The following is an 18,754-nucleotide window of genomic DNA, read 5'->3' on the forward strand; positions in this document are numbered from 1 at the left end:
GACAGATAGACAGAGAGACAGACAGGCAGACAATGATAGATAGACAGACAGACAGACAGACGATGATAGATAGATAGATAGATAGATAGATAGATAGATAGATAGATAGATAGATAGATAGATAGATAGATAGATAGATAGATAGATAGATAGATAGATAGATAGATAGATAGATAGATAGATAGATAGATAGATAGATAGATAGATAGATAGATAGATAGATAGATAGATAGATAGATAGACAGATGATGATATACAGATAGATAGACAGACAGACAGACAGACAGACAGACAGACAGACAGACAGACAGACAGACAGACAGACAGACAGACAGACAGACAGATAGATAGATAGATAGATAGATAGATAGATAGATAGATAGATAGATAGATAGATAGATAGATAGATAGATAGATAGATAGATAGATAGATAGATAGATAGATAGATAGATAGATAGATAGATAGATAGATAGATAGATAGATAGATAGATAGATAGATAGATAGATAGATAGATAGATAGATAGATAGATAGATAGATAGATAGATAGATAGATAGATAGATAGGGATTATATAACATATTTAAGTACATATACATACTTACAAGACAATGAATACCCTCATATGTGGAAAGAATTGTCATTGCTGTATTGTACAGGCCTCAGTAGTTGCATAACAGACCTTAAACAGAACGACATTGCGAAGGGAAAGGAGCTTTTGGTGCATAATAAAACCTGATCTATGGTTGCGGCGCAGTCAGTCTGACATGCACACACCCTAACTCACAAACCAAGACCGTGAGATACATGGTGACATAGAGCTCTATGATGAAAGCGAACAGTGTGATGCAGCAGTTACACAAAGAGTGTCCTGCATCCCAAAATTAATGCCATTATCACACCATTCGTTTGAATGTGTTTACAAAAAGCAAAACTACACCCCGCCAAAAAAGGACTAAAATGAACAGAAAACACACACAAGCACCAGCATGATGACTCTTCACACAAGACAGTCACAGTGTGACTTTTCCACCCTCCAACTTTCACAGAAGAGATGGAAACGGTAAACAATTGAAAACCAATAATTCTACTGCAGAACCCTGGGATTGTGAATCTAGAACAACCTCATGCAATATATATTATACTTCATAATACCTCTAACTCTGAATGATTTTGAACTCTTTATATTACTCTACTCTATATTATATGTCCTTAAATACTGTATGTGTATATTTGTAAAGAAAATAAAAGAGAGGCCAGGGGTGCAATAAGCTCTTTTTCATCAGACCACATTTGTAGAATTTGACTCTGGGCCTCCCATCTGGTTGAATTGAGGACATTGCAGTGCCATAATAACAACTACTGTGTATATGCGCATGTCATTTGCAAGGTTAGGTCAGCTGCAAGAAGTAAAAGCATGTATAAATTATTTTTATTTTTTTATTTATTTGACTATATACTGTATATAAAAACCCATTAGGCATAACATTATTATATGAATAACACTGATTATCTCTTCATCACGGCACCTGTTAGTGGGTGGGATATATTAGGCAGCAAGTGAACATTTTGTCCTCAAAGTTGATGTGATAGAAGCAGGAAAAATGGGCAAGAGTAAGGATTTGAGCGAGTTTGACAAGGGCCAAATTGTGATGGCTAGTCAACTGGGTGAGAGCATCTCCAAAACTGCAGCTCTTGTGGGGTGTTCCCGGTCTGCAGTGGTCAGTGTCTATCAAAAGTGGACTAAGGAAGGAACAGTGGTGAATCGGCCACAGGGTCATGGGCGGCCAAGGCTCTTTGATGCACGTGGGGAGAGAAGGCTGGCCCGTGTGGTCCGATCAAACAGACTCAAATTGCTCAAGAAGTGAATGCTGGTTCTGATAGAAAGGTGTCATTGCAGTTTGTTGCCTATGGGGCTGCATAGCCGCAAACCAGTCAGGGTGCCCATGCTGACCCCTGTCCACCGCCGAAAGCACCAACAGAGGGCACGTGAGCATCAGAACTGGACCACAGAGGAATGGAAGAAGCTGGCCTGGTCTGATGAATCACATTTTCTTTTACATCACGTGGATGGCCGGGTGTGTGTGAGTCGCACTATGGGAAGAAAGCAAGCTGGCGGAGGCAGTGTGATGCTTTGGGCAATGTTCTGCTGGGAAACCTTGCCATCCATGTGGATGTTACTTTGACATGTACCACCTACCTAAGCATTGTTGCAGACCATGTACACCCTTTCATGGAAACGCTATTCCCTGGTGGCTGTGGCCTCTTTCAAAAATGGTTCAGGAATGGCTTGAGGAGCACAACAATGAGTTTGAGACGTTGACTTGGCCTCCAAATTCCCCAGATCTCAATCCAATCGAGGTACAGAACTCCTTCAGGGGTCTAGTGGAGTCCATGCCTCGACGGGTCAGGGCTGTTTTGGCGTATTTATTTATTTTAGGTATAAAAGTTATCAATCCAATAGAAAGCAGCCATACATTGGGAAGTAATATTTTTAGTTTCTAGTCTTAAACTTGTTCAGCTTAAAACAGCATTAATTGGGAAACAGTATAGACAGATATCATTCTGAATAATTGGAATAATAGTCTAGCATATAATTAGACTTACATATATAAACAAATAGTTAAAATATATAAGTGATCAAACCAATGGTAAGTAGTCATCCATTAGAAAGTACATTTTTTAGTTTCTGGTACTAAACTTCTTGCACGAGTACGTTTACATACATGTGAGAAAGAAAGTGAAGAAAAGAACGAGAAAAGAAAAATGAGAGAAAGGACGGCGAAGTGAGAGTCTGCATTATCATAAGGACCCCAGTCTAGCCAAACAGCCCTCGGCCCTCTTCTTAATACAGAATAGCAAATGAGGCAGAACGCAGTAAAATACAACACTACTGTCTGGCCTCATATATATGCCAAATCATACAGAGAATTCAGCAAGTCTCTCTCTTTCTCTGATTTAATGAACCTCCCTACCCCTCCGTTCTCAAACCTAGAGAAACTCCAAACTCCACTGCCTCCCCTCCCTTCCCCGCTCTCGATGTACATATAACAACCTATTCTTTATAGAAGGAGGCTGGCTGGCCAGTCTCCATGGCAACACCATCACTAGGCAACGGCCACTGCTCTTCCTGCTTTGTTGCGGAGCAGACAGGAGTGCAACTGTGGCAGGTAGCGACCGGGGCCTAGCGGAGCGAAGAGTGGAGACAGGTAAACTCATACAAAGAAGTATACCAGAGCTTTTGCAGAAAGTGCCTGAGTCTAGCATATAATTAGACTTTTCTTGAGTCATTTTTATATAACGCATCACCAAGGTAGCAACTGTAAAGACCGTTATAATACATTATAATAGTTACATGTTCGTTTTTAAAGAGCATAATGCATAAAGACATGATAAAAAAAAAATGTTTTTTTACGTTTAAGGTCAAAATAAAAGTAAAAATGTACTCTACTGTCTTAATGCATGTTCTTCGTTTTATTGCTAATTATTTTATTGTGAAATATATGATTTGTTGTCTTTATTCGAAATGTAGTAGCGTGTTCTGCTGCTGATTTTACCACATCTTATTTGATAATGTTAACCAATAGCCAAATGAATGTACTAAATTATAGAATTTTAATAAGGGTATTATACAAGAGAATATTTATAAGATGTTTTATAGTGCATTCGAAATACATTTATAATCCATTAGATATTATAAAGAGTTCAGGAGAAATGTTATCACTAAGGCATTTAAGCCTTTGAGAAACCCATAACACGACATCATCAAAACGAATAATTTTAAAATAGCCATTTGTTGTAATAAAGATAATATATGTGAAATAGGCCGTATGGTACGCTATCTAGTATTGTTTAATATAGCATATAATGCTTTTCATTGTTTCTTTATTTTAACCAAGATGATTTTTGGCATCAGTTTATTGCAATTGGTTGTTGTGCTGCAGTTGATAAGTTCAGCTCCTCTCGTTCCCAGGTGTGCTGATATGCCATTATTATTTGTGCCGTGATTCAGCCTCACAATCACGATTCCTCTCGTACAAACAGCATGAGGGAATTCGTCTGAAGAAGGGAGTCATTCCGAGCTTTCAGAACAGTTTGCTTACCAGCCATAATCACCGCAATTGTTCATAAAAAAAAAGAGTATGTGATTACTCAGGTGTGTCTGCATGTGTTACATGTGGAGGAGAAAAATAAAAGCAAGGAGAAGAGGGAAAAGAAACACAATTTAGGAATGAATGTAGAACGCAAACAGACAGAAAGACAGATCAAATCTGACCTTCAATGCAACGAAAAACAACCCCCACTACCATCTCCACAAAAAAAAAAGCTGCTACCGCTCCAACTGTCCTCCTGCTGAGCGCTTCTCTCCATAAACCTCAGTCTGAATCTCAATGTACACTCTAACTAGTTTATTTGTCCACAAACAATGGTCAATGTCCAGGAGAATTCTGTAATTATTTTGTTTCTACCACATCTCAAATGATGTATTGTGTTGCTTAATAACATTCAGGGCCCTATCATACACCCGGCGCAATGTTTTTTGCTAGTTTCAGCCCAAAGCATCATTTTCACGCCCAGCGCCACGTTCAGTCTTTCGGCTCGCAAATTCCGCCATGTAAATAGCGAATCCCTCATGGTGCAAGCGCAACTGGCTTTTAAAGGGAATGGGAGATGAGACTCTGATTGGTTTATTGCATGTTACAGCCAAAACACACCCATAACTTATTAAGAAACTATGTACAACCCCATGCACCTGGCACGCAGACTGATTTTTCCATTGTTAAAGTAGCAAAAATGTGCTTAACAATAGACCATACACTTTACAGTATAGACCATGCACTCAGATTGCTGAAATATAGGGTGGCAGTGGTGGAAGTATCCTTTTTAAACAGTTTTGTAATAAAATAGCCCAATCTTTAAAGTAAAGTAAAAATACAAGATATAAAACAGTTGTTATGATTAACTAAAACAAAAATGAAACATTTGGTTTAACGGAAATAAAGCTGAAGTAAAATAAAACATAAATTTTAGGCGACATGAAAAAGTTAAACTTAATGAAAATGTTGCCTTGGCCACTAACTGAAATAAGTTTAAGTTAAAGGCCTAACATAAATAAATGTTGGAGAAAAAAAAAGAAAAATACGGTGGCCCAGTAGTGCACAACACAACGAAATATTTAAAAAGCAAACATAAGTTCACAAACACAACGAAATCAAGCCATAACACAACAAAATTAAGCTACAACACAACGGAAAAGCCATAACACAACGGAAAAGCCACAACACAACGAAATTAAGCCACAACACAACGAAATTAAGCCACAACACAACGAAATCAAGCCACAACACAACAGAAAAGCCACAACACAACGGAAAAGCCACAACACAACGAAAAAGCCACAACACAACGAAATTAAGCCACAACACAACGAAATCAAGCCACAACACAACGGAAAAGCCACAACACAACAGAAAAAGCCACAACACAACGAAATCAAGCCACAACACAACAGAAAAGCCACAACACAACAGAATAGCCACAACACGGAAAAGCCACAACACAACAGAAAAGCCACAACACAACGGAAAAGTCACAAAACAACGGAAATGCTCCCGACCACTAGGGTGCTCTCGGAGCTCTGTAAAGTTAGTCCACTGTTCTAGATTCGGCAATCTTACAAAGATATCAATACCAATTTTAAAAGTATGTAACCATTGTATATCGACATGAAATATTAATTCAAAACCACCTACATGCATTATAGCTGCATATTTATATTCGAGAATGCTTTGACCCACTACCAGGGCGCATGATCCCCAAGGGAACATCTGCCAATTCCAGCAAGTGGTTGAAATGTATAATTTGTATTAATTAAAAAAAATTTAAACAAATTTTCACATTTAAAATGTGACATGTTCAAATTCCAAAGCTTGATTGTATTAGTAATAATAATTACAAATTAATACAATGTGATACAAATGATACGTTTCAACCACATGGTAGAATTGGCAGACGTTCCCTTAGGCATCATGCGCAGTGGTAGCAGGTCAAATCATTCTCGAGTATAAATATGCAGTTATAATACATGTAGGTGACTTTTAATTAATATTTCATGTCAATATACAATGGTTACATACACTTAAACTGATCGTAGTATTGATATCTTTGTAAGACTCCCGAATCTATAGAACAGTGGCAAGGAAAACTAACTTTAATGTGCTCCGAGTGCCCCCTGTGGTCGGGAGTATTTTCGTTGTGTTGTGGCTTGATTTCGTTGCGATGTGGCTTAATTTTGTTGTGTTGTGGCTTGATTTCGTTATGATGTGGCTTAATTTCGTTGTGTTAAGGCTGATTTTGTTGTGTAGTGGCTTGATTTCGAATTTTGTGGAAGAACATTGTTTTTGTTGTGTGGATGAAACTGCGGATGAAAATGTTTATCCTACTGCTCATAAAACATTCACAACTAGGCTTAAGAGATATAACCAGTTTAGATGGAAAGGATCTCAAGCTGACTAGCTGAGGGATTTCATATCCCTCAGTTTCGCCATCTCTGAAAAGCCAAGCCAATGTTGATTCTTGTTTTATTACCGGCTCTGTTATGTTCTCTTTTTTCCAGAAGACTCTCTTCCAGAAGAGTTCGGCGTTTGTTTAAAATGGGTGATTCCCTGATTTGAGATTTAGCGGCATGTCAACCTTTCTCGCTCGTTGTGACAACTAACCTATACGCCTCTCCACATCATACACACGTCAAAGTAGCCGGAGCAACTGTTCTCTATTTACGATATGAGAAACGCACGGGCGAGTGACGCATGTACGCAATTTCCCAAGGAAACAGTCTAACATATAAACACTTATAATAGGCTTACCATGGTGAATCAGGGTAAGACAAAACACATTTTGGAAGAAGGATTGATGATGTATTGGCTCATTATTAAAATTTTGTTAATTTTGAATTTTGTACCTGAAAATGATTTTTGAAAAATGAATATTGAATAAAGAAAACAATTGAGATTGAAATTGCATTAAAATTGAGTTCTCACTCCTGGGACATAAAAGTGCCTGTAGTTGATGAAACACACTATAAACATTTAAAGTGTGTTCTTGCTTTCTTTCGATTTACAGTATAATCCTGGCTATTATTTGCCTATTTTGTATTATAGTTTTATATATTAACAATGAAACGACAAAGGTATATTGTGACTTCACAGTGAAAAGAACCATGCGATGACTGTGCTGTAGAATCACCATGATTATCTGATTATTTTACAGTAATCTCTCCTATATCTACAAATCCACTGTTATAGTGAGATGTCCACAATACTAGGTTGGCGCTTAGCTTCCCAGCATGCACTAAGACATAAATAATGTATGTGGTTGCATTTTTAACTATTTGCTGGGTGATTCGGCTGTTGCTGTTGTTGAATTCACTTTAGGTTGCATGTTTTGTAATGTTCAGGGTTTATTTTTAATCTAAAATGTTGTTTGTTGATTGTCACCATGTGCAACAGTATTGCAAACCTCATGGTCCCCTTCACAGTTTATGTTATTTCTATTATTTAGAATGCCATTTTGCCACATATATTATAAATTCCAGGTTATGAACATACTCAAGAGTTAATCATAATGTTTAGCTCAATCTGCATCAAATACCATTTTTTAGCAGTGTTTTCAACATTGATATTAATAAGAAATGTTTCTTGAGCAGCAAATCTGTATATTAGAATGATTTCTGAAGGATCATGTGACAATGAAAGCTAAAAATACAGCTTTTAATGTAGAAAAACTGTTAATTTAAATTGTAAAATTTCACAATATCACAATTTTTACTGTATTTTTAATCAAATAAATGCAGCCAGAGCATAAGAAACTCCTTTCCAAACGTAAAAAAATCTTTAAAAAATCTTACCGTCCAGACTTTTAAACAATAGTGTAGATCTCACTGAATTTAGTTAGATTTATGCTTAAATTGTCCTATTATGCTCATATAATATTGTTGTTGAAGTCAACTAGAATACGTTTTCATCATTTCATGTTCAAAAACGTATTATTTGTCGAAAATTGTTGCAGTTTTCACCCTCTGTCTGAACGCTTTCTTTAAAACCCGCAAAAGAGCAGTTGGCTCTGATTTGTCAATGAGTTAAGAAAAATACATGTAATTTAAGATATGTTCCCTGATGAAACATCCCAATGTAAAAATTTGCTACTAATGTCAAAAAAAGCTCAAAATGGTGTCTTTAAAATGAGGAAAAAGTCCTTTATTGTTAGAAATTCGGGTTGAATCTTGTAAAATCCTGGCTGTTCTCAACAGCCAAACATTATGTGGGTGCAGAGTGCGTGTATATGTGTGTGCGTGTGGGGGAGGATTTTAACTAGAACTCTCAAATCACGAAATCCAATTTTCAGGTGCACATCTAGCGGGTCGACCTCAAATGCAAACAGCGATCCCCCCGCCATCTACCCCTCTACCCTTTTCCCTACACGTTGACACCAGACAGCACCCCTCCCCCAGACCCTGCTGGACAGCCCCCAAAACCCCCTCCGTCCGACCAGCAGCACCACAACACTATATGAAAAAGAATATGAGCAGGCATGAATTTTAATGCAGTCGCTCATCTCAGCCAAGCAGCCTCACTTCTGCAGTGGAAATAAATAAAGAGGGGGAAAAATACAGAGAACTGATAGATGAATCTTAAATCAAAAGGAGACAGAGGAGAAAGCATAGGCAGAAAGACAAGGGTGATGGGGAAAAGAGAGAAAGCGAGAAAGGGATGACAAAAAGTAGAAAGGAGAAAGACAGAGAGCAAGAATGAGAGGTGAAATCTCATCTCTTGGCTGAATAATCTGTCATTCATCAAACTGATAGAACAGAGAGAGGTAGCGCAGCCGTAAAACGAAATCACGGCAGAGGATGGGAATTTCGGATTTGGTCTGGCTCCAATTCACCATCTTGAGTTGGGTGGCCCTAGTTATCGTGCCTACATCTACATCTTTCTCTTTTCGTCTAAATATTGCATGAATAATGCATGGACCTAGGTTTCATTAAAACCTCTCTTATTAATAATATCGCTCGTGGTGGAGTATGGGAATACGGGGTGTGTGTGAAATGAGAAAACGTACCTTCCCGCAGACGCTCACGTTTGTGCTCTCTCTGAAAAATCCTGCAAAATTTAACACGGCCCTAATTTTCGGCACTTTTCTTTATAACCAGTTTCCGAACCAAAAAGCCAGTGGCGGTGAGGGGTAAAGAGAGCGATGGGCAGGCCAATTCAGACAAGCACTCAGCCAGATAACTCTGGGAGGCAAATGGGCATGATTTCACAAGGACACTGGTCACTGTTACCTTGTCTTTGTCAGGCAAAAGGCTAGACTGAACACAACAAAGCCATAAACAAGGGGTGGAAGATCTCGATACTGATACTGTCGCATGACTTTAGCATGATTCAGGATGCACTGCAAAACAAAGCATTTTCCTCATCTGTATTTTTGTCTTGTTTACCAGTGAAAATCTCAAAACTACAAATGTATAAAACAAGATCAATTTTACATGTGCAACAAAAACCGTGGGAGACTTATTTTAATGAATATATCTTTTGTTTTTGTTCTTCTAGCTTGGGCTCTGTAATATGGTTGTTCGGTTTTTTTTTTAAAGAAATAAATAAATTCAAACTTTTATTCAGCGCGGACACATTCAATTAATTAATATCTTTCAAAATAATCTACCTATTTATCAAAGAATCCTGAAAAAAAAGTATTCCACAAAAATATTAAGCATTTCAAAATTGATAATCAAATGTTTCTTGAGCAGCAAATCAGTATATAAGAATGATTTCTGATGGATCATGTGAGTAATGACGCTGAAAAATATATTAAATTGTAAAATACACCAATCAGGCATAACATTATGACCTCTTCATCACGGCACCTGTTAGTGGGTGGGATATATTAGGCAGCAAGTGAACATTTCATCCTCAAAGTTGATGTGTTAGAAGCAGGAAAAGTGGGCAAGCGTAAGGATTTGAGCGAGTTTGACAAGGGCCAAATTGTGATGGCTAGGCCACTGGGTCAGAGCATCTCCAAAACTGCAGCTCTTGTGGGGTGTTCTCGGTCTGCAGTGGTCAGTGTCTATCAAAAGTGGTCCAAGGAAGGAACAGTGGTGAACCGGCGACAGGGTCATGGGTGGCCAAGGCTCATTGATGCACGTGGGGATCGAAGGCTGGCCTGTGTGGTCCAATCAAACAGACAAGCTACTGTAGCTCAAGACGTTGATACTGGCTCTGATAGAAAGGTGTCAGAATACACAGTGCATTGCAGTTTGTTGCATATGGGGCTGCATAACCACAGACTAGTCAGAGTGCCCATGCTGACCCCTGTCCACCACCAAAAGTGGGCACAGATCAATGGAAGAAGGAGGCCTGGTCTGATAAATTAAGTTTTCTTTTATTTCACATGGATGGTCGGGTGCGTATGGCAGGCCGGCGGAGGCAGTGTGATTCTTTGTTCTGCTGGGAAACCTTGGGTCCTGCCATCCATGTGGATGTTACTTTGACACGTACCACCTACCTAAGCATTGTTGCAGACCTTGTACACCCTTTCATGGAAAAGGTGTTCCCTGGTGGCAGTGGCCTCTTTCAGCAGGATAATGCGCCCTGCCACAAAGCACAAATGGTTGGAGGAGCACAACGAGTTTGAGACGTTGACTTGGCCTCCAAATTCCCCAGATCTCAATCCAACTGAGCATCTGTGGGATGTGCTGAACAAACAAGTCTGATCCATGGAGGCCTCACCTCGCAACTTACAGGACTTAAAGAATCTGCTGCTAACATCTTGGTGCCAGATACCAAAGCACAGCTTCAGGGGTCTAGTGAAGTCCATGCCTCGATGGGTCAGGGCTGTTTTGGCAGCAAAAGGGGGACCAACACAACATTAGGAAGGTGGTCATAATGTTATGCCTGATCTGTGTATATCAAAATAGAAAACAGTTCTTTTAAATTGTAATAATATTTCACATTACTGTATATTTTGACCAAATAAATGCTTCCTTGGTGAGCTTAAGAGACTTCTTTCAAAAACAATATGAGCCCAAACTTTTGAAAAGTAACAAATCTCACTGAATTGGTTTAGATTTACACTTTAAAATCGCCAATGAGTAAAGGAAAAATACAATTGAGATATATTCTCTTGCTGAAAAAAAAGTTGAGCTTCTTATGTAAATATATCCTGGATGTTTAGACATTTTTGCTGAACAATGACCAAATATTTCTTACGAAAACTGCTGTGGGACTCGTTGTAATGCATGTGTGAGATGGTTAATACCCTTTTCCACCAAAATGGTGCTGGTGCTCAGGGACGTCTCTCAGAATTGTACCTCGTTTCACTGACTTGAGGGTCGAGTAAGTAACTATGTTAATACATCTGTCCAGGGAAAAAAAGTCTTGTCTTAGTCTTTTTTTTTTTCTCAGACAGGCAGATTGTTTTGCATATCAAAATCAAATCCATTTAGACTGAATAGGAAAAAAAAAAAAAAACATGAATCCCATTTTTATGAACTCAAACCAAATGTTTTTTTTTTTTTAAATGTGTCTCAGTCCATTGGGTTTTAAATCATTGTGCTCTTTTTGTCATTGGCCATTTCACTGAATATGCATGAATGTGTAAAAAATGCCTTGTGACTTCAGCACCGTGCTGAGATGTTTTCCATAGTGCTTTTCCACATTGACAGTTACTATTTATTGTTCCTAAGGTCTCTTGGCATCGAGTCTATCATTAGCAGCTGAAGTAGATATAGATATTGACAGCGTCTCACCAAATGGATCAAATTTCATAATTTGCAAAATGACAGTGCGGACACTGAATCCAAATCGGATTTGTGTGCAGTGTGAATGAACACAAGCTTTGTTTAGAAGTCTTTTGCTTTGTTCATGTTGTGTCGTAATTACATAATAATAACACAATTCTAGCGTGTTAACATCTTCAGAACCAGATATTTGTTTCTATGGAAACCCATAGAACGCCAAATGGACCCAGGCTTGGACGTTGATGACAAAATACTTAATAATGATGTTAATTCACCACAATGCTTTGAAAAAACAAAGAAGGAAGAAAATGATTAATATTATAGGAGTTCAATATATAATGAATAAAAATCATAGCAATCAATTCACACATATTTGTAAATAAAATCTTTTTATTTCAGACAGATGGGGAAAATAAAGTGGCTGGAGTAGCTTTGCAGCACAACAAAAGTAGGAACAAAAAAAAGGACAAAACAGGGCGTCAACTGCTGCATTGGGCACTTCCAGTTAGCTTTGTTGGTTATAATGAACAATCTAGTTCAATCTGTCATGAGTTGCTGTTTTGGAAACTTTAAGTGGTTCCCCGCCCCTGGTCCCTGGCGATAATGGTGCCTGGTTTAAGACCAGCAGGATTAAGAGGCGGAGTCAATATCGTCCAGGCCAGAACCACCTTTAATTCATTGGAAATGCGTGGGACAGGGCCAGATTGAACAGCGGCTCCAGCACCAGCACCGGGTCAGTGGAAAAGGGGTATGAGAGTGGGTTAATTGTGTTAGAATAGTTTGACTCTATGGGTTGTGGTATGAGTGTGTAATCCATGGCTGAGGCTGATGCTGGGCTCACGTTTGTGGTTGTTCTTGCGCTGGAAGGGCAGTGTGTGCCGCTCGGAGTCTTCCTCGCCCTCCTCGTCTGCCAGGTGTGTGTGAGTGTAATGGTAACTCAAACCTGGACGGTTCTTGTAGCGCTTCCCACAAACTAAACACAGAGAAACACACAAGGAAACAAAAAGACAGATAAAAAAAAAAAAATGTGTATGTATATAAGAGGTTAATATTGTCATGAACAAAAAGTATGAGTATATAACATTTATTATTGTTGTTGTTATTTACTGTCAATAATTTTAATTCATTTAATGTTATAATTTAATATTGATAAGAAGTATTATATCAATATTATTCAATAAGTATTATACTAGTGTAATAATAGCATTTATATACATAATAATATTTTATTATTATCATCATCATCACAAATTTTAATTAATTATATTATTTAATTTTTTTTATAATTTAATAATTAAAATGAAGTATTATATTTGTATACTAACAGCTATTATATAAATATTTTATTATTAGTAGTAGTAGTAATTTGAATTGATCAAATTCTTATTAATTTGTTATAATTTAACAATTACAATTAAATTAACCCAATTAAAACATGTATTATATTTATATAATAAGATTGATTAAATAAATATTTGATCTATTCTCACTCATTTAAACATTTCTGCAGTTATTCCCCATGAGAAAAGATACAGTTTAAGATTATCAGGAGAATGACATTGTGCACGTTCATATGGTGCTCTATTTGTGCTTCTACCACTCCTTTCCCAATTCTGGCTTCGGTAGTGAATATAGAGTTATATTCTGTGTTCACTTGTGCATGATACTCACTGTCACACACATATGGCTTGTCTCGATCCTCTAGGGATGCTGGTTCCTGTCTCTTTCTCATCCCCCCAACACCACATGCCTGGACACATCAAAAATCGCATGTAAGCACAAACAGATTCATTTACAGTCTATCTTACACAGGTGCAGCTCGAAAAGCATCGTTATTTTGGCCTCGCGGAGCGGCGCCCCCACCCCACTTCCTTCATCAAGCTTTAAGCAAATCCTCTTACACAGCATTAATTACACCTAGCACACAATTATCACAGCATCTCTTCTACATACTGCCGGCTAACTATGTGGGGTGTGAGAGATCTTAGAGGAAGAAGTGTGCCCCAATTAACAGCACAGAAGGTGACAGATTCTAGGGAGAGAATCGGAGAAAACCTCGTATGCATTTCTGCTAGATTAGAATACTGAAAGTCGCATTGCATTTCTGCCAGGGTTGTGCACCATACATGGACATTTCAATTCCATCGCTGAATTTGAATTAAAGTAGCAAACAGAAGGAGCAACTGCCCTTCAAATTGGAATTTACAAGTAGAATTCAAATGGAATGAAATTCTAAGGAAGTGATGTAACTAGTTTGTAGTACTTTAAGTATGAATCATATTTTCATACACACATCATATGCAGAAACATTACATGTTTAACAATCAACCTATAGAAATGTGTATTTCATTTATTTATATTTAAATGTAATCAAATCATTTTCCTTTTCTTGACTATGGTAGAATACGTTTTCTGATACGATACGTTCTTCTTTTCCCAGAATACTATAATTATGTTACTAACATAACATACATTGGGCGCAATATTTTTGCTAGTTTCAGTTTGACGCAGTTATCATTTTCGCGTCCAGCGCCATGTTGTTTAAATAGCAAATGCATTTTGGATTTGTGCGCACATGGGCGTGGTGGTCTGAAAACAAGGTGTGATCAGGCACATTGCTGGCGCGTTGCTACTTTAAGGCAGCTGAAAACGACTGTGCCATTCATAGACCAACAAAAACCTGGTCTAAAGACAATGCCGCAGTATTTTTTGTGTTATTTAAAGAGCGCGTTAGTAATATGCGCCTATAGGTGGGTGCACAACGTGAGTACACTCTGCTTATTACACACACAGGGACGTGCAGCAGCAAACAAACATTTTTAAATATTAAAAATAAAACAATTCCTCTCTTTCCGCTCGCAAATTCCGCTATGTAAATAGCGGATCCGCCATGGTGCAAACGCAACTGGCTTTTAAAGGGAATGGGAGATGATACTCTGATTGGTTTATTGCGCGTTACGCCCAAAACACACCCATGACTCATTAAGAGACAGGTATAACCCTTTTGGACCATTCGTCTGGCGCACTGACCGTCGCTAAACTGGCAAAAGTGGATTCGGACACGCCCTAAATGAGCTTCAGACCATGTGCTCAGATCATTAAAATAGGGCCCAAAATATTGTCATAAATATATTGACATGTCAATATTTATTTTACAAAGTTATCTGAAAAATATATATATGGTTACCATATTATAAGGTGTCATTTGGAAATTGTTGTTTTGATGGCAGAGAAGTCAGTATGTCAACTCAGTTTGTCCAACACCAATTTCTGCATTAAAGAGTATTGATTTATCATGTCAATTTGTGTAAAATTCAACATATACCATTTTTAAATCCAAATGCCCAGTTTAAAAAAAAGCCTTGTCCCTCAACAAAAATAGCTATTTGTACAGTTTTCCTTCTTCGGGCTGTGGTTATTTCATGGCTAGACTATAGTAGCTTGCATGCATTTCTGTACAGAACCACTTACAATTCAAGCCTTTCATGTATGCGGGGTTATAATTACAGGTGAACTTAGCTATGTTTTCAGTGTGCTATCAGACATCAGGTGTTGTCTTTAAAGTGGTATTAAAGGATGTTTTTCATGGCTGTTGGGATGGAGCTGCTTTGAATCAACACAAAGCCAGTGGAACGCAATGATGAAAGGTACGCAGGGATCAAACCTGGAGATGTGCTAAACAGCCATAATGGATCAATGGCTGATGAGCTACAATGGCCTGCTTTGTTCAGAACACAGCCTTGAAGAAACAGGAATCCTAGATTAAACAAAGACCCCGCAGGGGTCACGGCAAACCTACAGGTCTGCGATATATTAATATAAAACATTCAATTTGGGTTGTGAGTCTAATCGCTACCTAGAGCAGTGGCTCTCAACTGGTCAGTTGCAAGCCAACAATATCTAACAGGTCTGTTCTGACAGGGTCACAGACAGCAGGAAACAATACAATATTCAGCCCTATTTTAATGATCTGAGTGCATGGTCTAAAGCACATGCTGCAGGTGCAATTTTGATAGTTTAACGATGGAAAAAACGGTCAGCACGCCTGGCGCATGGTCTAAAAGGGTTGTCCCTATTCTCTTAATGATGTTTTTTGGGCGTAATGTGCAATGAACCAATCAGAGTAACATCTCCAATTCCCTTTAAAAGCCAGTTGCGCTATTTACATGGCGAAATTTGCTAGCGGAAAAACGGTTCTCCAGCTAGCAGGCAAACGGATCTGCTCGTCCAATGAGGCCATGTCATTACTGCAAAAAGGTTGGCTAATTCTGATACATGCAATTACTATCCATTGTGACATGTAAGCGTTTTTATATTTATATACACAATCATAAACTTTTACATTTTAATCCTTTAATTTTAATATTTAAAAATGTTTGTGTGCTGCTGTGTGTCCCTGTGTGTGTAATAAGCAGAGTGTACACGCGTTGTGTACCCGCCTATAGGCGCATATTACTAACGTGCCCTTTAAATAACACAAAACGTACTGTTGTTTTTTTCAAAAAAGTTGTTTTTTAGTTGCCTCAAAATAGCAACGTGCCAACAATGCGTCTGAACATACCTCGTTTTCAGACCAGCACGCCCATGTGCGCACAGATGGGTGCGAGTGCATTTGCTATTTAAACAACGTGGCGCAGGACGTGAAAATGATGACTGCGCTGGGCTGAAACTAGCAAAAAACACTTTGCGTCGTGACTGGTGTTGCATTGCGCTGGATGTATGATAGGGCCCATTGAATGTAAGTAGTATAATTTATCTCTCTAACCATATAATAATGCATAGTTAGGATAACAAAGTGGGTTATCAACTTCTAAAAAGGCAGGCAAATATTTTTGGTTCTTTACATTAAAGGTTGTAAGCTTAATCAAACTCTAGAAAATGCATCTAATCGCATTTAAACTACTAACCCAGACCCATATGCATTTGGCTAGGAATAAATTAGTTTGTACAGTGAGTCAGTTGAGTCTTAGGGCATTGTGAGAAATCAGCCTGCAAAACCTGATGTTTCACTCTAGTATTAGTATGATTCATACTAATTAATTAGTGACTGCAGGTCCAAGCAGAACATGTTATAGCTGCATGCGTTTTACCCGTCCTTTGGTGCGATTCTTGCGTTTGGGAACGTCCTCCTCCATCTCTTCCATGTCCAGCTCGTGAGGAAAATCTCCCACCAGCAGCTTCTATGACCACAAGGAAAGACCAGCACATACGAGTCAGCTGTACTGTATGAACAACACTGGATTATCTAACAGGCCGGTGCAGGAAAGAATAACAGACTAAAAGAAATATATATATATATATTAAAAACGTTTTATATTGGTTCACAATATGAGCTTGTAATGGCATTAAGCAATTTGTGCAGGTTTGCCCAGTATTACAATTGCTTGAATTAACCCCCAAAAAAAACTTAATTGTCAAGTTGACAGTATTTTTAACATTTAGATCACCTTTGTTGCCTTTCTGTGAAATTTCACAGGCAAAAAAGTTCCATTGTCTATCCACCTTATTTTTCCAGGTAAGAGCAGGCCATTTGTAATTTGAATGTGTCTGGCTTCCGGTGTAATTCGCTTTCAGTTATTTTTAGCTGTACAAAACAGCTTGTTATGCTGTTTGATATTGCAAACTGACATTTCTTACTATATCATTTTAATGTATTGTCTTAATTATTAACACTTTGGTTTGTAGCAAACAGTTTTACAGTTTACTGCACTTTGATATAATCTTCTCCTTATTTCCCTAAAGCGCACATTCATAGAAAACACCTTACTTCCGTTTTGAAAAATAAGGTGGATAGTTTAGTAACTTATGAAGTATACCTCATACAGAAATCACTATCAAACCAAGCAGCCTTATGTAGGTCAACATGGTGAATGCATAACCCCTTTGAACCGGTTGCAAAATCTTTTGAAATACTGGATTTCAACCAAGAAAATTCAGTGAACACTGTTAAATGTGTGACTGCACCCTAAAAACACTAACAATTTAAAGGGATAGTTCACTCAAAAATTAAAATTACTCCAATGATTTACTCACCCTAAAGCCATCCTAGGTGTATATGGCATTCTTCTTTCAGACGAATATAATCGGAGTTATATTAATAAAAATCCTGGCTAATCCAAGCTTTATAAATGGCAGTGAATGGCAGCCCAAAATTTGAAGCCCAAAAAAAAGGTGCATCTATCCATTATAAAAGTAATCCACACGGCTCCGGGGGGTTAATAAAGGCCTTCTGAGAGGCAAATCGATGGGTTTTTGTAAGAAAAATGTCCATATTTAAAACTTTATAAAGTAAAATATCTAGCTTCCGCCAGCCCGCCTTCCGTATTCAACTTACGAAGAAAGTGTAGCGCCTCTCGCAGTTCCAAGCGCTTACACTACGTCCAACGTCATGCATCGCACCAGTTACGCCTTTTCCGCAAGTTGAAGCGGCCCGGCAGAACTATCCCTTTAAATGTAATCTTTAGCAAATATCATGAATATCCATTTCCATTTTCAAACTGTACATCATAATTTAAAATGACTGATTTTGGTTTTTAGAGTGTTATTTTTAATAGACAGATTTAATGGTTTATAACGTGAAAAAAAATCTACTATATCAGCCAGACTATTGGTGCATCCCTAATTTTCTTCACCTGTCTGTCAGGTGGAATTCGTAGGTCTGATCACTTAAAAAAAGTAATAGCATACACACCTCTCACACACACCTCCAGACATATTTGCCAGGGAAATTGACTACATTTTGCTAATGTCCCGCACTTTAAAGGCTCTCATACACTCACAGTAAAGTTATTTTATGTTCTTCGCTTGGGGGTAAAAAGATATTTGAAATACCTTTTCAGTGGTATACTGTTATCAAACATCCGACGAATATGGATATATTAGAATATGGTAATATGTACTACATGCTTTCCTCTCAATTATAAAATAAACACAACAAAAATGACAGCGATGTGAAAACAG

At 38.0% G+C, this 18,754-nt stretch overlaps 2 protein-coding genes across 2 annotated transcripts in view; one reads left to right on the forward strand and one right to left on the reverse strand.

The window, feature by feature from the left end:
• LOC307130057 (TRPM8 channel-associated factor homolog) overlaps positions 1 to 18,754 on the forward strand; it is a 360,060-nt gene that overhangs the window by 54,250 nt on the left and 287,056 nt on the right. The window lies entirely within an intron of this gene.
• Positions 9,646 to 18,754, reverse strand: part of dpf1 (double PHD fingers 1) — a gene marked incomplete at its 5' end in the record, with an annotated part of 36,406 nt that continues 27,297 nt past the window's right edge. Inside the window, 3 exons of the mRNA XM_079823402.1 lie at positions 9,646 to 12,767; positions 13,466 to 13,544; positions 16,885 to 16,974. Coding sequence (XP_079679528.1) covers positions 12,565 to 12,767; positions 13,466 to 13,544; positions 16,885 to 16,974 — 372 coding nt within the window. The 3' untranslated portion in view covers positions 9,646 to 12,564. The remainder of the gene's footprint in view (positions 12,768 to 13,465; positions 13,545 to 16,884; positions 16,975 to 18,754) is intronic.

The sequence above is a fragment of the Gobio gobio genome, assembly GCF_949357685.1.
Source record: "Gobio gobio genome assembly, chromosome: 8".
NCBI lineage: Eukaryota > Metazoa > Chordata > Actinopteri > Cypriniformes > Gobionidae > Gobio > Gobio gobio.